The sequence below is a fragment of the Trichomonas vaginalis genome, chromosome V (assembly GCF_026262505.1).
Source record: "Trichomonas vaginalis G3 chromosome V, whole genome shotgun sequence".
NCBI lineage: Eukaryota > Parabasalia > Trichomonadida > Trichomonadidae > Trichomonas > Trichomonas vaginalis.
The window spans coordinates 30,278,170-30,301,578 of record NC_067207.1 but is presented as its reverse complement, the minus strand read 5'-3'; the positions used below and the strand labels follow the sequence as shown (position 1 = coordinate 30,301,578).

Sequence of the window (23,409 nt, the reverse complement as noted above, 5' to 3'; positions counted from 1 at the left end):
GTTAACACTCAGTCCATTTGAATATGAAAAATAAAATTGACTTTGATTAAATGTTTTTATTTATCATGCAATTCTTCTTGCGACCAAAGATTTGAATAAAAGTTCAAAAAATAAGATAGCTTAAAAAATAATATACGGTAGTGTTTACTAATAGATGAATAGTATATAAATTCTATTAAAATGGATTTGATCCAAAAAAATATATAAAATTTGATCATAAATAAAATCGTTTTAAATTACTTCTTCATTTAAATTATAACAATTATTTTTGGTTTTATATTTTTTTGGATCAAATCCATTTTAATAGAATTTATATACTATTCATCTATTAGTAAACACTACCGTAGCTATCTTATTTTTTAAGCTATCTTATTTTTTGAACTTTATTCAAATCTTTGGTCGCAAGAAGAATTGCATGATAAATAAAAACATTTAATCAAAGTCAATTTTATTTTTCATATTCAAATGGACTGAGTGTTAACATTTAACATTTTTTGCTAATTGTCGTCAAAAATTAGGCGTAAAGCAAAAATTGATATTTCATATGGTTTTATGATAGATAAGCATTATATTCCCACTCATTATATTCGTAAATTTTGAGGTTTATCCTTCGCTTTTAAGATCATTGAATTTGATTTTTATATAAAATAGTTATCTATTAGAAAATAATATGAGTTTATGTGATATTATTTTTCAGAAGATTTTGTGTTCTTCTTCAAAATTTTATTTTTTTATTAAAAAGAATCTTTACAAAATATACATTTACTTTAATTAATATTTAAAAACGTGCTCTATCAAAAGTTCCAAAAATTCAATATTTTAGCTTTTCTGAGGTGTCACTTTTGATGAATTTCTGTTTACAACACTATTTTATATAAAAATCAAATTCAATGATCTTAAAAGCGAAGGATAAACCTCAAAATTTACGAATATAATGAGTGGGAATATAATGCTTATCTATCATAAAACCATATGAAATATCAATTTTTGCTTTACGCCTAATTTTTGACGACAATTAGCAAAAAATGTTAAATGTTAACACTCAGTCCATTTGAATATGAAAAATAAAATTGACTTTGATTAAATGTTTTTATTTATCATGCAATTCTTCTTGCGACCAAAGATTTGAATAAAAGTTCAAAAAATAAGATAGCTTAAAAAATAATATACGGTAGTGTTTACTAATAGATGAATAGTATATAAATTCTATTAAAATGGATTTGATCCAAAAAAATATAAAACCAAAAATAATTGTTATAATTTAAATGAAGAAGTAATTTAAAACGATTTTGAGAAAGGGACAAACTATCCAGTGTCACTTTTCAAAGGAATAAAAAAAATAATAAAGATGAAATAATAACATGAAATCTTATATAAATATAATTTTATCTAAATAGATAAATGAATTAAGCAGTTTACAGTTATATATATTTAATGAGAGACAATATCTAGTTCTATGGTAGAAATGACTCTTAGACTCAAATAAGTAACACAGATAGAAAGTACTCAGTATAACAATTATATATGTACACTCAAAGTTAGTCGCTGCTAAAATCTTAACCTTGCATTTCGGGAAAATCTGACAAATGGCTCTTAGACTCAAATAAGTAACACAGATAGAAATACTCAGTATAACAATTATATATGTACACTCAAAGTTAGTCGCTGCTAAAATCTTAACCTTGCATTTCGGGAAAATCTGACAAATGGCTCTTAGACTCAAATAAGTAACACAGATAGAAATACTCAGTATAAAATTATATATGTACACTCAAAGTTAGTCGCTGCTAAAATCTTAACCTTGCATTTCGGGAAAATCTGACAAATGGCTCTTAGACTTGTTTTGATAATTAATTCTTCAATTATATTATAATTTATACAAATTTCCTCAAACTATCTGTATGTCATTCAATTCCCGGCCACTACATTCAATGATGGACCATTTCCTTCAAATTTTGAATACCTTATTCAATTTGTTGTTATGGAGCCCGTGATATTCAACACTATGGAGCTCCTCCAGTTTGGTATCCAAGAAGAGATAAAAGCTAGCATGGGCTACTCTCAAAAATGCAGGAAAGAATACTCCACGATCGAATACAAATGTAAGTATCCACAATGTCAAGCTAAATTCAAAGTCCGGATAATAGATCAAGATAAATATGAACTACTAATCCACTCTGACTCTCATGATCATTCTGCACCTCCGAAATCAACAAAAACAATATCCTCATTATTTGTCAGAAATTATCTTAAACATTACTTTGAAAACAATATGAATCATGCTACAGCTCAATTTAAGTGTTTCCAAGACTTAAATATTTCATATACAGACGAAGAGTTACTTTCAATATTTGCACAAGGTCCAGATGCATTACGTAAATTTGCTCAAGAGCTGAAATTGTTTCCAAACGCTTTAGTTCGGATGAAAAAGTTTCTTTAGCTATCTTTGTCGAATCTGTTCAAGAAAGTTGTCCAGAAGATTTAATTGAATTTATCTCTGAGCCGGGAAAACTAGTTTTTATATGCACCTTTCGAAGCGAAGGCCCTTGGTCACCAAATTTCTACGTTTCACATCGATTCAACGTATAAACTTCTAAGGGCTAACATTCCATCTATATGCACTCACAGGAAAAACAGAACATACTATTGTTTTCCTTTTTTGTATTTCTTTATTTCTCCTGACACAAGCGAAAATATTCAATATTGTGTTTGTCGTTATTTTCAATATATTAATAGAGAACCCGAGATGATAAGTATGGACTGCGCCCACAAATAGCCGAGGCAATTGAGCGAGGTATTCCAAACTGTCATATTCTTTGGTGTGGCGTGCATGTCCTTCGCGCCATATTAAGAAAGCGGATAAGTTTAAATCACGAGACAATTTTGAAGAATTTTATAATCTAATGAAATTATTAGTATTCGATACTAAAGAAGAATCTCCCGAGGAAGAACAGAACCAAGAAGAAGAAAATCCTAGAGAGGAACCAGCTCAATCTCACTTACTTCAAGCAGAAGAAATTGAAGAAGAGGAACAATATGAAGAAGAATTCATCGAAAATGAATTTCCACCTTCTCAAATCTTTTTACACGAGAATCTTCTGATGATCCAAACGATTCTGAATTTATTCCAGAAGAAGAAACGTTTGAAACAAGTGAAGAAGTTCCAGAGCACCTCACTCAAGAAGAAGCTGCAGACCTAGATGCAGTTTATGATCGAATTCTTGAAATTCTTTCCACTGAACCGAAAGCCCAAAAGTACTTCGATAGGCAATGGAGGCATCATTTAGATCGTTGGAATAAGCGCTATCGCAACGGAGGTGACGCGACTAATAACGTCAGTGAGTCACATTTCAAAGTTCTCAAGCATTCTTATTTCCCAGAGAGAAGGAATATTCGATTAGACGATTTTGTTGTTGAATTATACACAACGTTGTTCCAGCATTATTGATTAAATTTAAAGTTCAATTAATCAATAGTGATAAAGTTGTTCGTATATTACGAAAAGCTAATGACCATGAACAAATATTGGAAAACAAAAAAGTCGAATGTTTGAAAATGCTTGAAGCAATATATTCAAGTTTGCAACAAGGATCAATAGATTCAAATCTTGTTTATTGTACTTTAAAGGTACTTTTAAAAAAAGAAACAATTAATGTAAAAGATTCAAATAATTTTTTATTATTATTTTATTAATTTTTAAAATAAGGTTAATAAAAAAGTGACACTGGATAGTTTGTCCCACACTCAAACGATTTTATTTATGATCAAATTTTATATATTTTTTTGGATCAAATCCATTTTAATAGAATTTATATACTATTCATCTATTAGTAAACACTACCGTATATTATTTTTTAAGCTATCTTATTTTTTGAACTTTTATTCAAATCTTTGGTCGCAAGAAGAATTGCATGATAAATAAAAACATTTAATCAAAGTCAATTTTATTTTTCATATTCAAATGGACTGAGTGTTAACATTTAACATTTTTTGCTAATTGTCGTCAAAAATTAGGCGTAAAGCAAAAATTGATATTTCATATGGTTTTATGATAGATAAGCATTATATTCCCACTCATTATATTCGTAAATTTTGAGGTTTATCCTTCGCTTTTAAGATCATTGAATTTGATTTTTATATAAAATAGTTATATATTAGAAAATAATATGAGTTTATGTGATATTATTTTTCAGAAGATTTCATTCTATATGCCTATGAAAAGTACTCTCAAAACTAACTTTTCCTAATTATAATTAAATCTAGAATATTGTATTATGCTTAGTATTATAAAAAAAAAAAAAAAAAAAAAAAAGGTAGTGGGGCTTCCAGGCACTTCGTGCCCTCTAGCCCCGAAGATGTTTAGTATAAATGAAGTTTTTATTCGGAAAATTGTTAGTCTTCTGGTGTGAATTCGGAGGACTCTTCTTCTTCCTCCATTGCTTCTGGGAAGAAGCTTCTTCTGGGTCGAAACATTATATAATGTTTCACTTTTCACAAATATATATGTTTTCATGCTTTGTCACTTTTCTGTCACTTTTCAGGAAAAAACATTTTTATTATTATATATAAATGAATTTTACAAAACCTCCGTTACCGTTCTTTGGAAATAAGAGTAGATGTAAAGATATTCTATTGAGAGAACTTAAGAAACTACCGAATGGTCTAACATTTGTAGATTTGTTCGGTGGAAGTTTCTATATATCCCATTTGTGCCATACAATTATTCCCAGACTCAAAGATTATATGCAATGACTTCGACAACTATATGGACGTCTCAAACATATACCAGAACAAAACAATATATTGAAAGAGTTAAAAGAAAAGATACTATAGGTAAGATGGAACGTATACCATTAGATACAAAAATATTGTGAGAGAGGTTTTGAAAAAGCAGAATATATAGACTGGGATATATATCTGCTAGACTATTATATAGTGGTTCTATAAGAGTTCATGACATTGAAACACTTATGTCAAAAGTTTTATATCTTAACTATACAAATGTTTTCAAAGAGGACATAGAAAAATATATTGAGGGTATAGAGTTTGTGAGATGTCATGGACAGATGTATGAAAAATATAAAGACAAGGAAAATGTTTTCTTTATAGTGGACCCGCCGTTCTATAACACATGGGATTTTCAATACCAAGTAGACTGGACTTTGAGAGACTCTTTAGAAACTTTAGACGTTTTACATAACCATCCATGCTTTTACTTTACATCCGATAAAAGTGGTTTGGAAACCGTTATGAGATGGTTAGAGGACATACATGACTATGAGTTTAGATATGACAAGATAGAATATGAGAGAGGTCCTATAAACCGGAGAAAGTGTCACAATAACGAAATTTTATTAGTAAGTAAATGTGGTTTGAAATAGGACTACTTGTTTTAGGTTTTTTCCATTGTGTCATTTATTTATTTGACGTGGCAGAAAAGTACAGAGAATATGAAGATGAACCAATGCCTGCAAATGTTCAGTATATGTACTCGTAAGAGATATTTTTATCTAATATTAAATGGACGCACAGAACTTAGCGAATGCACAGCAACCTGGACAACCAAACCCAGAGAATATTCCAAATGAAGTTAGAATACAAACTGCAATGGCAAACTATGGTCAAGTGCCAACAGATGTACAAATGCAAACTGCCATGTCAAATGACGCTGCGTTAGGTTTGCCACCATGGTATGCAAATATGAGATGGAAAGAGTTTTATACAAACCCTGAAGTGGGATATAAACAACTTTATGCAGATGACGCGAACACAGGAGTTGACCCAGAATATGTTTTCTACCAGAGGAGAAACAGAATGTATGAGCTCCAGTTAAAGAATGCTATGGAACTCAACAGGAAACGTAAGAGACTAGGCGGACATTAGATTTTTACATATAGTAAAATGGGTTTCTTCAGTAAGATAGGAAACTTCTTTCGAAATGTTGGAAGAGGTATATGGAATGGAATAAAAACCGTAGGAAGAGGAATTTGGAACGGTGTCAAAAATATTGGTAAAAGGGTAGGTCAGTTTGTTGGTATTATACCTAAAGACCCTGAACCAGAAGAGCAAGCTCCTGTTATACAACAGCCTGAACCTGCACCACAGTCTAGTTGGCAACCAAATCCAACACCTCAACCGTATTAAAAAATTATATTTTTACCGTTCGATAGTAGTTGTATATGAAACTAAGTTCTAAGTAAAACGCATGGTATAATGGAATTATTCTTTTTCTTCCATCTGTAGTAAACCATACTTGAAAGTCTGAAATACTTCCACTTGGTGGTTCGTATAACTTTGTAGGTTTTTCGTAAAAGTCATTTGCCAAGCATAAGAAAGAGTTTTGGGCGCCAGAAAATGAAGCATGAACAATAATAGCATCTTGGTCGAAAATATTTTCATATGTTCCATTAGGGTTTTCGACTTCATAATAGTCCGGGTGTACTGGATATGCTGCAGGCTGATTTAACATCCTCATAAATCTATACCATGCCAAGTTGTTATATTTTGTAGAAATATAAACGTTTTCTCCAAGGTCTTCTATTTTATTGATGAGTGTGGTAGAATTTACGAAAAAGTGACAGTAGAAAAAGTGACACTTAACCTTAAATTTCCAAACACTATTTTTTGATTATATTTTGTTATTTATATATTTATATATATATGTATATTTATATATGTATATTTATATATGTATATTTATATATGTATATTTATATATGTATATTTATATATGTATATTTATATATGTATATTTATATATGTATATATTTATATATGTATATATTTATATATGTATATATTTATATATGTATATATTTATATATGTATATATTTATTAGAAACTGCTTCATGCTGCATTGAGTATTGTTGAATAATTTGAAGTAGTGGTTTTTGAAATCAGCACCCCTATGAGAGCGCTGGCGACCGAAACACCACTAGTAAGATTGTGTATTAGAAACTGCTTCATGCTGTGTTGAGTAAGCTTCGATGTCTTTGTAGGATAGCTTTCTGAGAGCGAAACAAGATAGTGTTGAAAAAAAAAATTTGAAAATCTGAGAGACTGTGCAAGAGCCAACGACCAAAACGCTACCAGTAAGATACAGCAGTAGTAGCTGCTTCATGCTGCATTGAGTATTGTTGAATAATTTGAAGTAGTGGTTTTTGAAATCAGCACCCCTATGAGAGCGCTGGCGACCGAAACACCACTAGTAAGATTGTGTATTAGAAACTGCTTCATGCTGTGTTGAGTAAGCTTCGATGTCTTTGTAGGATAGCTTTCTGAGAGCGAAACAAGATAGTGTTGAAAAAAAAATTTGAAAATCTGAGAGACTGTGCAAGAGCCAACGACCAAAACGCTACCAGTAAGATACAGCAGTAGTAGCTGCTTCATGCTGCATTGAGTATTGTTGAATAATTTGAAGTAGTGGTTTTTGAAATCAGCACCCCTATGAGAGCGCTGGCGACCGAAACACCACTAGTAAGATTGTGTATTAGAAACTGCTTCATGCTGTGTTGAGTAAGCTTCGATGTCTTTGTAGGATAGCTTTCTGAGAGCGAAACAAGATAGTGTTGAAAAAAAAAATTTGAAAATCTGAGAGACTGTGCAAGAGCCAACGACCAAAACGCTACCAGTAAGATACAGCAGTAGTAGCTGCTTCATGCTGCATTGAGTATTGTTGAATAATTTGAAGTAGTGGTTTTTGAAATCAGCACCCCTATGAGAGCGCTGGCGACCGAAACACCACTAGTAAGATTGTGTATTAGAAACTGCTTCATGCTGTGTTGAGTAAGCTTCGATGTCTTTGTAGGATAGCTTTCTGAGAGCGAAACAAGATAGTGTTGAAAAAAAAAATTTGAAAATCTGAGAGACTGTGCAAGAGCCAACGACCAAAACGCTACCAGTAAGATACAGCAGTAGTAGCTGCTTCATGCTGCATTGAGTATTGTTGAATAATTTGAAGTAGTGGTTTTTGAAATCAGCACCCCTATGAGAGCGCTGGCGACCGAAACACCACTAGTAAGATTGTGTATTAGAAACTGCTTCATGCTGTGTTGAGTAAGCTTCGATATCTTTATCAGACCACCTTTAAATTAACCACTCACATTCTCACTGTGGTCCATCTAAAATTTGTAAGCTTTATGACATAAAATTATATTATATGCAGGATCCCACCTATTTCTTAATCTTTTTGGAATAAATGTTTTATAATATTTATCGATTGATTGTAATTTTTTGTATAAAAAAAGTTTTTTATTTATATTAAAAATATATTTTGTTAATGATATTATCTTATAATTTGTAAATAAATCTAGTAATAAAATAACTTTAATAGTTGGTGTCACTTTTTCGAAAATTCTGGTTTTTTCTCCTCATAAATCTATACCATGCCAAGTTGTTATATTTTGTAGAAATATAAACGTTTTCTCCAAGGTCTTCTATTTTATTGATTTTAACAGTTGCATTTTTCCTGTCATAAATAATATCGAGATGGTATTCTCCTTCGTCAATGTTATACTGGTTTGCATATTCGATATAGATATCGTTTATTTTTTCTTGAAAAGCTTGAAGAGTTGTTTCTAAGTTTACAAGCAAACTAACTTGTAAAAGTTTTCCCTGTTCAAATTTCTCATACGTATGTTTTTCTTTGTTATAGTATCGAACTTCAAAACCGACCGTAAATGGGAAACCATGTATGGCTTCTGAAATGAACTTCATTCTACGAAGCCAATAGCTTTTGTGACAGATGGGTCTCTTAGCCATCTTAATGGGTAGTCAAACGATAGCCTTCATGCTTTACGGTATCTGTCTCAAACTTTTGACCGACATTAGTAAAAAGTTCATCTAATGGTTTAGTTGTAGCAACTCTTGAATTTTCTTTTTCTATTGAAAGCATATTTTATCTAGAATAAAAATGTCGAAAGATATTGCTTCCATGAGAGAAATACAACACAACCGACAACTCATTATGCAAAGCTCTAAATAAGAACACAACAAACTTTTCAAACTATTCTAAGATATCTGAGTCATTGAAAGAAGGAAACTTAAAACTGACATTAAACCCTTTAACAGATGAGTTTCTATTTCAAGACAAGAAGAACAATACTGTCTGTATAAATCCAACAAAAGAACTTTAAACGAGAAACCTATAAATGAACTTCTTTTGAAAGCAGATGTTGACAACAAAGCTGACAAAGAATATGTAGACGATGCAATAGCAAAAGAAGAAGAAGAGCTAACAATGCTTATGCAACAAAAGAACATACTCATCCTGAACTAGCAGACAAAACATATGTTGACAATAAAATGTCAAGTGAAGTGACGAGAGCTGAAAACGAATATTCTAAAAAGACTCATACACATTCTATATCTGAAATAACAGACTTAAACGTTAGCCTTGAAAATAAGGTAGATAAGGGACTTATGGCTAGTGTGTTAGTGAAGAAGCGGGATAAGGAATATGTGGATGAAAAAGATAAAGAAATTATAGAAAGGGTTGACTGGTACCATGAACGGACATCGAAGATTTTAAAAACTAAAGCCGATACAGGATGGGTTTCAGGATGTTTAGACCTTAAAGCAGATAAAACTTATGTTAACGATGAGTTAGAGAAGAAAGCAAATAAGACTCATACACATACAAGTTTTACAACTGTTGCTATAGAAAGTATTGAAGGAACGGTTGAAGAAACTGGTGGGGATGCATTATATTGTAAACCTCCTAATTTCCACAAGGTTTAACATCGGATGACGACATAACGACGATGAGAAACATTAGATGTAAAGATGTTTATGTCATGAAGGATGAACATAATATTAAATTCACTGCTCAAGATTTATGACAAGAAAGCAGACAAAACAGAGCTTCAACATTAAAGAAACAGAAATGCTTCAACATTATATCCTATAGGCTCTATTTATACGTCAATGAACTCAACAAATCCAGAAACAGTTCTGGGTTTTGGAACTTGGACTCAAATAGTCGACAGGTTTTGTATTGTGCAAACTCTTCAAAGGAAACAGGTGGAGTAAAACGATTTCAGGTGAAAATTTACCTGCACATAGTCACTACATAGATTTAAGTACTTCTCAAGCAGGTTGGCATAAGCATAAATTTTGGGATTGGTCAGCAATGACAAAAGGTAAAGGATATGATGTTAAAGACAACGTTCAGTTTGCTATAAATTGTTTCTGGGGTAACACTCAGGAGATGGAAACCATACACATCGCGTTTCAGGATATACGCAAACAACGGACAAAGTAAAGACTACATGCCACTTACATGACAGTTTACGCATGTATAGAAATGCTTAGTCGTCATTTTCAACTTCTTTAGCATATTCGTCAGGAGTTGTCTTATATTTGTTAGAACTGTCTTTGAAAGTATACCACCTTGAACTTTGACAAGTTTTGAAACGAGGTCTGACAATAGTAGTTTTATCTTCTGCTTGCAGTCTGTACATTTTGCCATGTTTGCCTAAAACTTCATAATATTCTCTTGTATACTTTCTTCTATTTTTACGAAACACGAATGTGAGTACCTGTCGGGTTCCATTGTTGTCATAGTCAATAGTATTTTCATATGGGTCGCGTTTAGGTATTTCTATTTTTACTTTGTCACCTTTCTGAAGTTTGAAGCCCGCATTCTTTCTTGTTTGTCTTTTTGACTAAATTATTAAATATATAGTCTTTCTCTAAGTCAGGGTTGTTTTCATTTCTTCGGGGGGTGGTTTCCCAAACCTTTTTGTTTACGGTTATTGTAAATATTTAAAACTTGTCTCATCTTTTGCCTGGGAGAAGTGTCTATATTTGTCGTCATATGACATTTCATTTGCTTTACCACCTTGTGGTTGGTTTAAGTCTCTTAACATTTTTATACAACCGTCAATGACACCAAGAGCAGAGTGGTTTTGGTCGACAATGAAATATTGGTTTACATTTTTTGAACGCAGATAGTTTTTTACATCATCTGATTTGAAAGAACTTTCACAGTCAGATGTTAGTTTTGTTGATGGTATTTTGTCAACGAATATTGTCAAAGCAGTTTTCACATCTAAAATATTTTTGGACCATAATGGTATGGCTTCACAGTATCTTGTGTTTTGACCGACAAATATTAGCCAGTATGGTGGTCCATCTGTTCTAACTCTCGGAATGTTTTCCAAGATATCCATAAACCAAGCATTTGGTGTTGAACTAAAGATTTTTACCATGAGTGCTTTCTTTGTCGCTTTAGAAACATAGGGGTCCTTGTTTGGATTCGTCATTTTTTATCCTATAAGAAATGGGTTTATTTGGCGCATTAGCAGGAGTTGCATCTAGATTTTTTACCCGCAGTGGGAACAATAGCCAGAGGTGTATTTGGAGTTGGAAGGAAGATTTTGAGTACATTAGGTATACTTAAAGAGAAAGCACAACCTATTATACAAACTGTACAGAAAGGTTGGGATGTAGCACGAGATGCAACAAATCTTATTCCAAATCCTGAAACAAGAGGAAAAGTTCAAGGATGGATGGACAATGTAGGAAGACAAGCAGGAAACTATTATAACAAAGCAAATGACTACTATAACCAAGCAGGACACTATATGGACCAAGGTGAAAGATTCTTTAACAGAGGATATAACCATGCACAACAATGGGTAAGCAATAACCAACCTCAACCGCCTCAAACGTGGGGAATGTAAAGTTTTTTACTGAGATGAAATGAACAATACAGCATTGAGACAAATAAGTTCAAGATGGATTTGTCGGCTTCCAGCAGTTACACAACGTGTTTGTCAAGTTCTTCCTATACCTCAGGAAGTTTTAGACCGACTTAAAAAACCTAAACAACCAGTTGAAAACAAACCAAACTAAAATTTTTTACTGAGATGAAATGACCGAAGAAGTTGAAACGGTAGATTTGACACCACAAACAAAAAGTTCAGAACCATTGTCAAAACCTGTCAAAGAACTTACAGATGAAGAGAAAAATTCAATAATAGAAAGTGCCAGGTCTGGAAATACAAACCCTAACTACAAAGTCACTTTTCATAAAAATGGAACGGCAAGTATCTCAAAAAAGAAACAGACTCTCACAAATAAAATATTGAAGTCTGAAGGAGCTTTCGAGACAACAGATGGAAAAGTTTACTTCACTGACCAACAGTTCATTATAGAACATCTCATTGACTTAGAGTCGAAATATTCTAAACTTTACAACAAACACAAAAAGTTGAAAGGAAAACAAAAACAAATGGCATATGATATTTATTGAAGATGTTGACGACAACAACTGTTCCTACAAGTGAAGTAAAGTCAGAGAAACCGAAAAGTGACGAAAAACCGATAGAAGAGAAAAAAAAAAAAACTGAAGATAAACCAAAACCAAAGTTTAGTTTGGAAACTAAACCAAGTCAACCTTCATTAGCTGGTATGGGTTGGCGTCAAAGACTTATGGCAGCAGGCGGTTATGTAAAGTAAAGAAAAAATATTTTTTTTCTTTTTATAAAAATGCCCCCATATAGAATGGATAGAAAATCTGCTAGAATAAAAGCAGAGTTACAAAGATATGGTTGGAGAGTTTCGAAGAAGTTTAAATATAGGAAGGGAAGACCCATAAAAGTCTATGACAAATTGTCTGGTCTTCGCTACGAAATGGATTTGGAAACAGCACGTGCAAATTATCCAAACAGACTAGAGAGGTTAGAAGAAGAACGTCTTATGGACATGCCTTTCGATGTTAGTGAACCTCAAGTTGAAGGACACGACGGCTTTGCCAGATTCTACTGGAAACATGACGAACAATTGCATCCTTTGAGAAGGAAAAAAGGTAGTGCAGAGGATGGTCATGCTCCCATGGAAAGAACAAGATATGCATATGAAAAGTATCGTGAAGTTAGAAGTCAAATTACATCTGGTCGAACCTTTACAGTAAACTTTGACGAAGGAAAGAACAAAGAAGGCTTCATGGGAGTACTTGCTGCAATTCAAGATGGAAATAAGAAAGGATACAATCTCAGATTGACCATAACAGATTTGGATGGTCACATTTACTATGCACATGGCAATGTCACAACAGCTGCAATGCTTCTTGACGCTTTCAAGACTACAAAGAGAGAACAAATGGTTGACTCCGACTCAGACATTTTGAATGCAATTGAAGAATTGCAAGTGTCAAGTTCGAATGGTACCAACCTAACCCTCAAGCAGTCAGACAACATGCTGGATACTTCCCGTTCATAAATAAGTCTGACATTGACTTGACAAGGTATGGAATTTACAATTCAATTGAAACAATTGTCAATGAACCTTGTATTCTCACATGTCTCAGGAACTCTGGTCTTGTTACAGAAGAGAAGATGAAGTATCTTGAGTCATGTGTGAAACAAGGTACATTCTCAGAGGTCAATTGGCAAAAATTGCACCGTTGGCAAATGTCAATATCCGAGTCAACATACCTACAGCTAAAGGTTCTTCACATGACGACTATGTTGTTGAGTTCAATTTACCATGGTTGAAGATTGTAATTGTCCACAACCACTTCATGTTGAACGAAAGTCTTACAAACCCATTGTTCGGAAAAGGCAAGTGCAACATTGTCAGAGCTGTAAACATTTTTTCGAGAAAGGTTTGTTGGAACCAATTCCAGATGACAAGCTGACAGAAACTTTTGTACCAAAAGACGAAACAAACTTTTCACTGTTAGCAAGACCAAAAGTTGTTCCAGACAAAGTTCTAGTACAAAAGAAGTACACAATTCCACAAGGAGTTGGATTGTTCGGATACCAACCTGAACCAGAAGAACTTCCAATGAGGTTGCAAGAACTTCAAGATGCTATAAGCAAACTTCCATTGAGACATCCAATTGACGTCAAATTGTATTGGAGAGCATCTGAGTTAGGTCAGAAGGTTTTATATGAAACAGGTTGCTTCGACGATGTTTATGAGATAACAGGAGAAGTTTCTCAGAAGATAAGAGACTCACTTGAATTTCCACAAACTGGACCAATTGGTTGCGACAAGTTCGACTCAAACGAAAAAATATACTATGTCGACCTTAACGCTGCATACATGAGGTTTGTCCAATATATTCCGACTGGAATTCCAAACGAAGATGGTGAGTTCCCGGGAAGGAACTATACAGTTGGAAAAGTCATACAACAACTGTATGATATTAGGAAAGCTTCAAACCCCAAACTTGCAATGACACTCAAATTGCTTATGAATTCGACATGGGGATATTCCATTAAAAAACCTCAAGAGATGAAGAGTAAACATTATGAGAAGGTCGACAACTTTGTTGAAAGGTTTTCTCCTTTTGTTTTGAAGTACGAATTCACTCAAGGTCAAAGTGGCTTAGTAACCACATTAAAACCTATTGTCGAACATTGGTCTTACCCTCAGTTCGCAAAGGCAGTCCTTGACAACTACAACAAATTCTTCTCCGAAGTCAAATCGAAAGTTGTGGTTTACTATGAGAACATTGACGCACTCATGACGAACGAAGAAGGATACAACAAACTCATTGAAATGGGAATGGTCGGTGAAAAGATGGGCTGTTTTAAGCTAGATAAGGTATTTTCCGAAGTTCATGTCCTCTCCAAGCGTAAGTACTGGGGCATACTTGAAGACGGCACAGAAATAAAACATTGCATGAAGTAAAAACGTTTTTCAAAAAAGTGACATTTTTAAATTTTATTTGAACTGTACGCTGAGTTTGCTTATGTAAACACTAGAGATACAGATGGAAAATACGTTCAAAATACTTCTTAACAAATTCAAGAAGCTATATGGCATACCATTTTAAAACAATATATTTTTACATATATTAAATGCTTCAGGTTGAAAAACAAAGAACAAAAGTAGCAGATACAAAACCGTTAGACTATATCTTTACAAATGCTGGTAGGACAATATCAGATGAAGAAATTTCATCCCGAATATACAGGTTTGACTATCCAATTCGTTGGCTTCAAAGTCCTTCAGATGCAAAGGCAATAGGATTTAGAAGAGTTTTGTTTTCAAATAGAACTAACGCATTTATGTTCGCAGTATATTTTCATGGGCAGTATAAAGGTTCTGGTGGTCTAATAGACAAATTTGACGAAATGAGAATCTTTACAGTTCGTTCAGACGAAAGTCTTGAGAAAACTCTAAATGACTTTCAAACTCAAATGAACAAATATTATTGGGAATTTCAAGAAAAATACGACTCTTTACTAAATGGAACATACTATCTGAAACTAGAATATGACAAGATGAACTCCACCGTTTCATTTCAAAAGATTGAAATTAACCCTCCAAGAGATACAGAGTTTTTATTTTGGGAAGTAGACAAACGTTCTTGGGCACAATTTCTTCGGTTACTAAACCAGAACGAACCATTACCACCAGATGGTCCATTTCAATTTATACTTCCACCAGCAGATTTGACAGTTTATAGAAACGTGTTTGACCCTCAAAATGTTATGTGTCATGCAAGTTTCAGTTCAAGCAACAATAGTTTTCTATGTATTGGTAAGGACTTTTATGACTTTGCTTCTAAATTCTACGAACCACCTAGTAACAGTTTCTCTGACTTTCAAGTTTGGTTCACAACAAATGGTGTGCAACATATTATTCCATTGTACTATGACTTTTATCTCGAATTGTCTTTCATATATAACTACGGAAAAGTGCTGAAAAAGTATTGAAAAATAATGTTTAGGTGAAGAGGTGAGATCTCACCTGTTTTTTCACCTCTTTTTTCACCTCTTGAATTTGTCATGAATTTTATACAGAAAACATAGCACAAAAATAATGTTTAGGGTAGAAGGTGAGATCTCACCTGTTTTCTCACCTCTTTTCTCACCCGTTGAATTTTGTATTATTCTTCACAAAATGCTTGTTTTGAGGTCGAGCCACTTTTGGCTCCACCGTATTCTTTCAACCAAAACTCATGAATTCAGCAAAAATATAATTTAGGGTAGAAGGTTAGATCTAACCTCTTTTCTACCCTCATTTCTACCCTCTTGAATTTTCATGAATTTTCCCGAAATAAAAAATAAAGTTAGTTTTTTTAAAAAAATATTTTTTATTTTTATTGTAAGAACATGTTAGCAACAACAGCACCAAACTCGTTAGTTATGAACCCAACATCTATGTTAGTAGAGATGAAAAGCTTCATTCCTTCTTCATATACTTTTGAAACAGAAATCCAGAAGATAAAGCAAGAACTGTTAACAAGTAATTTAGACTGTAGTGCGAAAGATGAAACAAATGAACAGTATCTTTATGAAATGCAGGACATTATTGACCATTTGCCTAAACTACCTGAAATTCAGCAACAAAAACTAACTATTCCTGAATTCGACGAAATTGAAGTCAAAGCAACTGACTCAGTAGAAATAAAGAAGTTCATACGAAAGGTAAACTATGAGTTTCTAGGATTTCATTGCAACCATAAGGTTATGGACAAAGATTGCGACATGGTATATAAAAATGTTTCTGACATATATAAATCTGGGGAGTTTAAGACCTACGACAACTTTGTTTCGTTAGTTGCAAAATGTGTATGGCAGATAAGAGATAAAGATAGAAGAGGTAAGGTATGGAATGAACAGATAAAACCAACTGCTTCAGATTTAAAGAAAACCATTGACGCCTTGGTTGTTCTAGCAGGTAAGGTTTCAGAATATAACGCAAAAATGAACCCGCAATGTTCTAAATGTAAAGCAGCAATAAGAAAATATAACTACTCCGTCAAAGAGATAGAACGTATGAGAAACGACTATGCTGACTTAAAGAAAGAAGCAGAAAAGCCAGCAGAAGATAAAATGGACATGTTGACATTTCTGAACAAAAACTATCCAACAGCAGAAGATTTCCTTCTATCTGACGTCAAGAAGAAGTATAAAGAGACTTTCGGCATAGTTAAAACTTTTGACATACTGACAGAAGAAATAGAAGCTACAAAACTGTTTAGGATTTCAAATATACATCGTACAATTCATGTAAAACGCTTATAAAATAACTGAGGTGAAAAAACAGGTGAAAAAACGGGTGAGATCTCACCTCTTCACCTAAACTTTATTTTTGCTGAAAAATGACCAAATTTCATGAGTTTTGTGTGTTTTAGATCATGTTAGAAAACAGGTTAGAAAACAGGTTAGATCTAACCTTCTACCCTAAACTTTATTTTTGCTGAAAAATGACCAAATTTCATGAATTTCCTCATATGTTTGCTACCCGAGGAAAACCGAGGGTAGAGATTCCGTACGAAAATCATGAAGAACAGCGAGTACGTAAGAAAACTTAGTCGCCAAAACTCTATGAAAATCATGAGTTTCCTTAAGATAGAAAAAATAAAGTTAGTTTTATTTTTTTATTTTTTTTTATTTTGTATGTAAGAACAGAAATGACAAACATTGAGTTTGAAACAGTTAAAAAGATAGACAATAACACCAAAGTGGTTAGAATAGGTGATTTAAACGTAAGATACTCAAAGAAATACAACAAATATTCTTTGTCAGACATTATATCTCCATCTGGAAAGAAAACATCCCACGACTGGGTTAGAATTGCTTCTACTCAGAAAATTTTGACAAGAAATCCTGAGCTTATGATATCGGTAAGATTCTATGGAACTACAGCATATCTTATAGACAAAAGTCTTATACCAATAGTTTTGTTATGGTTAGACCCAGTTGTTGGATATAACTTCATAACATATGGTTCATTCGATACGGAACGTTGCAGTGAAGGCTTACTTTACATCGTTCAGAAACCGAAGGACTTCAATACAAAAAGATATAAGATAGGAAGAACATTAATATAACTCAAAGAATATGACAGTATAGTCAATAGAGTCAAGGTTGTGTTTGTTAACGATATGAGAGCTGCTGAAACAGAACTAACTTGAAAAGTTTGAGAAAAGGTATGGTGCTCCCATGAAAGGTAAAGAAACGTTTGAAGTAGATGAGATAGATAAAAGCTATAAAATTATTTGACGAAGTTGCTGAAAAATACATGTAAAGCGTTTATTTTTGGTCTTTGTGAAAGTCAGAAAATAAAGTTAGTTTTTTATAAATATTTTTTTATCCGGAATATAAAGACAGATATGTCAACAACAGAGAACACAACAACTGCTATCGTTCATGAAGCCATTAATGAAGAATATGAATACATACAGTATAACAAACAATTGAGACTCATTCGTTCGGTCAAAGACGATATGTACCAGATGCAAAGTATTTTGACGCGTTTGTTTTGCTCCAGACACTAAGCTTCCTAAAGACTGGTTTAGGAACCAAAGCACCATTGAACTCTTAAGCGAAGCACAGCGAGACATACTTTTTTCTGAAAACAGTGAAGAACAGCGAGTAGGTAAAAATCCAGTCGCCAAAACTCTATGAAAACCGTGAAAAATTGCCAAACGGTTTGAGAGGATATTATGTTCATAGACTTCTCGTAAATAATGTGGCACAAATGGGCTTCAGCTCGCTATTCATGGTATGTTTGTAAACTTCTTGACGAACTTCACAGACAAGAACGCGAAGATATGGAAAAGAAACTTCATGCAAAAGATGAAGTCATTGAATCCAAAGACAAAAGCATACAGAAAAGAATACCACGTTCAGTACCAAAAGGAAAGGAAAAGAGTTATAAGTATATGATATATACTGAAGAGTTGGAGAAAGAAGAAGATAAAGATATGGTTATGTTGCATTTAGTCAGAAGAAACAACAAGAGCTTTTATGACTTAGCTAAAATATAAAAAATCTGACAGAAACTGGTTCTATCGTGAAAACTTACCGATTTCAATGACACCGAATGAAGATGTGAAACAAATAGTTCAAGATACGTTACCTCAAACACACTATGACATCAAAGGTTGCACAATACTTACATTCAAAGAAGACTTAACATTACTGAAAGAAAAGATAACAGAATATTTCGACAACTTCAAGAGGAAGAATGAAAAAAAATCTCGTCGGGGCACGTTAGAACATAGTGGAGAAAACCATGATAAAAACAAAACGCTCCATGTCGATCATAATCGACGAAGTGCAAATCTTCACTTCGTCAAGTTTATTTTTTTTTACCATTTAAGTGTTGTTAAAATGTCGATATGAAGACTAACCAAAAATATATTTTTGCTTAAATGACGTCAGGGTCAATTTCTTCAACCATTTCACTTCCTTCGTCAATGTCAATAGAAGCTTCTTCAACCTTTGGTAAGAATTTCTGTATAACATCTTTGTTCGTTATTGTCTTCAGAGATGAAGGATAATATTTCACATTTGTTTCACCCTTCTTATATTCTTTCTGTTCGAAAAAGATTCATAGCAATACTGAAGAAGTCAATGTTAGAGTTCTTTATAACAGTATAATGAGTATCTTTGACATTCACGAAGAAAAACTCTTTTGTTTCAAAACTACTGCTAACTCTTGTGAAGTATAACGTTTGCGGTCAATGACAATAGCTAATGGTCTGACATACTGACCGAACTTAGATTCTTTCACAAACTTCTTGTTAAAGAATAACATTGACGTTTGAAGCACCATTGAACTCATTCTTGATGGCAGTAGCGAGAGCATTGTATGAAAAGAACTTGCAATCTTGCATGTGTTTCATTATAATAAAAAGTTCGAAATATTTTAAAACTAGCCTTAAAAAATCTAAGCTAATTTTTTTCTAAGAAATTTTTTTATTTCCTACTAAAGATGTTATCGGAAGTTGTCTAAGTTAGAACACTCGGAAATAAAACAACTTCTTACAGAAGCTAACATAGATGTTGCAAAACATACGCGACAAACAAAAAATCACTCGCTGACATCCTCAATGACTACAATGGTGAAATAACTTATGATAGAATTCATGAGTTCATAAATGCAAGAGCATTTCCTTTAAATGGACGTTGCTATTGACTTATATCATAGACGTTCAGTACCTCATGAAGTAGAAGAGAAATGTTTGACATAACAAATGCAAACGTTGGTCATACTCGTAAAGCTCTTTCGCATGATGTTCGTCAAAGATGTTTGAACTTACGAACTCAAACGTTGGTGAAACACGAAAGAGAGACACACACTGAAACAACAGAGAAGAGAGATGTTTAAAAGTGCTATAGAACAAGTTCGCAAAGCTAATAATGTCATTCGTTCCATTGACGACAAACCAAAAGAAGGTGAGAGATGGTTAAAGAAAGATGAAGAGAATAGGAAGAGAAATGTGAAGTCAGGCAATAGACTCATTGACTTTAACATCGAAGCTTTAGATGAACCAAACAGAGACTACTTACACAAACATTTCGGTAAGGTTTTCATGAGACTCTTAGAGAAGATTAAATAAACTCCCAACAAAGATGGATGGTATGTTATAAACTTGGTGAAAGTATGAATGTCTACGTTAAACCTCAATAATATTGGAACATTACTACATCAGCTCTTGAAGGAGAACTTTATATCAGAGATAGAAGCAAATGCCGCAGGTATTGTTGAAATGCACTATGACTTCTTCTTGACAAACATAAAGAATCTTACTGAAATAAAGATGTATGATTTAACTGAATATGAAGGCTTAACGATGTCAGATGTTAAGAAGGAAAGCCACAGAAGCGACCATATAGAGATGAAAGCACACTGACAGAAAGACAGAAAGATTATTGAACAGACTTAAACAAACAGGAGATAAACAGATATAGATGACTTCGGAATGAAATCCTTGGTGAAAAGAAGTTTTATAAGAAGAGAAGCGGTCAGTTCTGGAAGTATCTTTGCACATTACCTATAAATCTTGAACGCTACCAAATCTTCAATGAACTGAACAAAAAGAACTGCAACACTTATGACAGAGGACAATTGTTTCGTTTATGCTTGCATTCAGGCTGAGTAAATGAAGAAACTATTGACCACATGAGAGAAGTCATTCGTGTTAGAGACTTTCCTCAAAGTTAAAGTACAAGAAATTCTGACGCAACAGGTATAGCATTTAATGTTACCATTGGTTACTTCAATGACTCAAGACATAATGAAATAAAGAGATACATACCAAAAGAATGTAAAACTGTTCGAACTATTGACTTACTTCTTGTTGAAGACCACTACATGCTAAATGAAAGACTTCCAATGACAACATATTTCATTCGCAACTATATAGAAATCTTGAAGGAGTGTGGTGGAATGAACATTGAGAAACAGATGAAGATTTATACAAAGAGAGAAGATAAATATGTAGTTCGCATGGATAGAACTACACCGCTATGGGATGTTATGAAAACATTGTGGGAGTGCAAATATTTCGAACCTATTTCTTATGGAGAACTTTTCACATATACGACTGACTTATATAAACAGAACCTTGCACCATTTAAAGATTTGACATATGCTCCAAAGTATTGTGTACAACTGAAGAAGAAAGCCGAGTCAAAAGAAGTAAATAAAAATAAGTGCAAGTTCATTCCTGAGCACGTTTTCTTTGCTGACTTTGAGTGTAGTACGGATGGCTTTCATAAAGCTTTTAACATCTGTTATGACAGTGAAGATGGTTCAGTGAGTGAAAGCATTTGGGGTCAGAACTGTGCAACAGAATTTTTGGAACGACTTCCTGACAAGAGTTTAATATATTTCCATAACCTCAGTTATGATATAAACTTCATCTTAAGACACATGACAGAAGTGAAAGGAACTCCCATCATTAAAGGTTCACGAACAATGCAAATAACTGGCTTATATAAAGGAAGGGCAATTATTATAAAAGACTCTTACAGTGTTATAAATAAGAAGCTTAAACTATTTCCTGCTATGTTTAACTTACAAACAGGACCGAAAGAAGTATTTCCATACAACTACTACAGCAGTGTTTTGTTAGCAAATGACAACAGAACTGGTGTCATTTCTGAAGCATGTAAGTTTATCCAGGATGCAGATACATTTATGAAAAACATAGATTCCATCAAAGGTTGCAGAATAGATGAAAACCACTTCGACTTAGAAAAATATAGCACATTTTATTGCAAACAAGATGTAAGAATTTTAAGAGAAGGTTTTGTTAAGTTCCGCAATGACATATTGAAAGAATTTGATTTAAACGTTTATGACTACGTTAGTATTTGTTCAATTGCTAACAAATTATTTGAGAACAGAGTATACTTCCCGAATGGAAATCTTTATGACCTCTCAAATAAACCAAGAGAATTTATTTCGAGATGCATTCAAGGTGGAAGATGTATGTGTGTCAGATAACATGAAACAAAAGAGCGAAAAGAAACTCATTGCTGACTTCGACGCTGTTTCATTATATCCATCCGCTATAGCAAGACTTTATACTTTAGAAGGAATTCCAAAAGTATTGAAGGATGAGATGTTAAGCACAGAGTATCTCATGAGACATTTATTCAACGACGACCAAAAGGAACCCATTGGTGAAAAGTTTATGTCTGGCTTCTTTGTTCTCATTAAGATAACAGAGATTGGAATACATAGACACTTTCCTTTAATAGTTTGTGACCCTGAACTAAATCCAGAACTTAACGTTCCCAGAAGTTCAAACACTTGCTGTTTAATGTATGTTGACCATATAACATTACAAGACCTCATAAAATATCAAGGTGTCAAATGTGAAGTGTTGCAAGGATACTATTACGATGGAAACAGAGATATTAGAATAAGAGATGAAGTAAAGAAGTTGTTTGAGTTAAGGTTAAAGTATAAGAAAGAAGGAAATCCTTTGCAAGAAAATATAAAGCTCATTCTGAACAGTATTTATGGCAAAACTATTCTATCTCCTATTGAGTCAAAAATAACCATAGTAAATGACAAAGATGCTATAAGATATGCCATCAGAAACTACAACCATATAGTGAAGTTCGAAGGTTTGGATGGTTCAGATAAAACTATTTTCAAGCTAACGAAAAGCATTTGCAGACACTTTAACTTCTGTCCACTTGGTGTTAATATTCTATCTATGTCGAAGAGAATAATGTGTGAAGTATTCTGTACTGCTGAAGACTTAGGAATGGACATCTTTTATAGCGATACCGACAGTATGCATCTCTACAATGAAGATATCCCTCGTTTAGCTGAAGAGTTTGAGAAACGTTATGGAAGAGTTCTCATTGGTAAAAACCTTGGTCAGTTTCATAGTGACTTCGCAGAAATAACACCTGGAAAACAAAGTTTAGCATACAAGTCAATATTTTGTGGAAAGAAGACTTACATAGACTTACTCACTAACGATTTAAATGAAGTTGCATTCCTGCAGTGCAAAGGTGAAACAAGACGTTTGCTTTAACAGCTAATGAAATGTTTCCTGAAGCTATACAATGCTATTACAATGAAGATAAAGGTTTAATGGTTCCGCAAGGAAAATTTGACAAAGACTCTGAGTTCAGTGTTATGAAACTTTACAAAGCACTTCATGATGGTCAAGAGATTGGATTTGACTT

At 33.3% G+C, this 23,409-nt stretch overlaps 6 protein-coding genes and 4 pseudogenes across 10 annotated transcripts, besides 3 other annotated features; 8 read left to right on the top strand and 2 right to left on the bottom strand.

The window, feature by feature from the left end:
- Nucleotides 1-827: 827 nt before the first annotated feature.
- Nucleotides 828-865: a mobile genetic element.
- Nucleotides 866-1,291: 426 nt separating this feature from the next.
- Nucleotides 1,292-3,746: a mobile genetic element.
- TVAGG3_0429840 lies at nucleotides 2,006-2,597 on the top strand (annotated as a pseudogene). The gene has a single exon. A coding segment is annotated over exon 1 (592 nt).
- On the top strand, nucleotides 2,747-3,618 carry TVAGG3_0429830 (annotated as a pseudogene). The gene has a single exon. A coding segment is annotated over exon 1 (872 nt).
- A 1,774-nt stretch (nucleotides 3,747-5,520) lies between the features above and the next one.
- On the top strand, nucleotides 5,521-5,883 carry TVAGG3_0429810 (uncharacterized protein; the record flags this gene model as incomplete). The annotated part of the gene is made up of 1 exon (XM_051233745.1): nucleotides 5,521-5,883. The coding sequence occupies one exon, from the start codon at nucleotides 5,521-5,523 to the stop codon at nucleotides 5,881-5,883; it is 363 nt and encodes a 120-aa protein (XP_051103475.1).
- An 18-nt stretch (nucleotides 5,884-5,901) lies between these two features.
- Nucleotides 5,902-6,144, top strand: TVAGG3_0429800 (serine threonine-protein phosphatase family; the record flags this gene model as incomplete). Its single annotated transcript, XM_051233744.1, has 1 exon — nucleotides 5,902-6,144. The coding sequence occupies one exon, from the start codon at nucleotides 5,902-5,904 to the stop codon at nucleotides 6,142-6,144; it is 243 nt and encodes an 80-aa protein (XP_051103474.1).
- Nucleotides 6,145-6,148: 4 nt separating this feature from the next.
- TVAGG3_0429790 (uncharacterized protein) lies at nucleotides 6,149-6,475 on the bottom strand (the record flags this gene model as incomplete). The annotated part of the gene is made up of 1 exon (XM_051233743.1): nucleotides 6,149-6,475. One exon carries the CDS (start codon nucleotides 6,473-6,475, stop codon nucleotides 6,149-6,151), a length of 327 nt encoding a protein of 108 aa, XP_051103473.1.
- Nucleotides 6,476-8,326: 1,851 nt separating this feature from the next.
- Nucleotides 8,327-8,894, bottom strand: TVAGG3_0429780 (annotated as a pseudogene). Its single transcript has one exon. A coding segment is annotated over exon 1 (568 nt).
- Nucleotides 8,895-9,346: 452 nt separating this feature from the next.
- Nucleotides 9,347-23,409: part of a mobile genetic element that runs on past the window's edge.
- TVAGG3_0429770 (uncharacterized protein) lies at nucleotides 12,509-13,109 on the top strand (the record flags this gene model as incomplete). The annotated part of the gene is made up of 1 exon (XM_051233742.1): nucleotides 12,509-13,109. A coding segment is annotated over one exon (601 nt), but the record flags the coding sequence as incomplete, so codon positions are not given.
- TVAGG3_0429760 (uncharacterized protein) lies at nucleotides 15,025-15,675 on the top strand (the record flags this gene model as incomplete). Its single annotated transcript, XM_051233741.1, has 1 exon — nucleotides 15,025-15,675. The coding sequence occupies one exon, from the start codon at nucleotides 15,025-15,027 to the stop codon at nucleotides 15,673-15,675; it is 651 nt and encodes a 216-aa protein (XP_051103471.1).
- TVAGG3_0429750 (organellar and viral DNA polymerase type B) lies at nucleotides 16,075-16,989 on the top strand (the record flags this gene model as incomplete). Its single annotated transcript, XM_051233740.1, has 1 exon — nucleotides 16,075-16,989. One exon carries the CDS (start codon nucleotides 16,075-16,077, stop codon nucleotides 16,987-16,989), a length of 915 nt encoding a protein of 304 aa, XP_051103470.1.
- On the top strand, nucleotides 21,632-22,667 carry TVAGG3_0429740 (annotated as a pseudogene). Its single transcript has one exon. A coding segment is annotated over exon 1 (1,036 nt).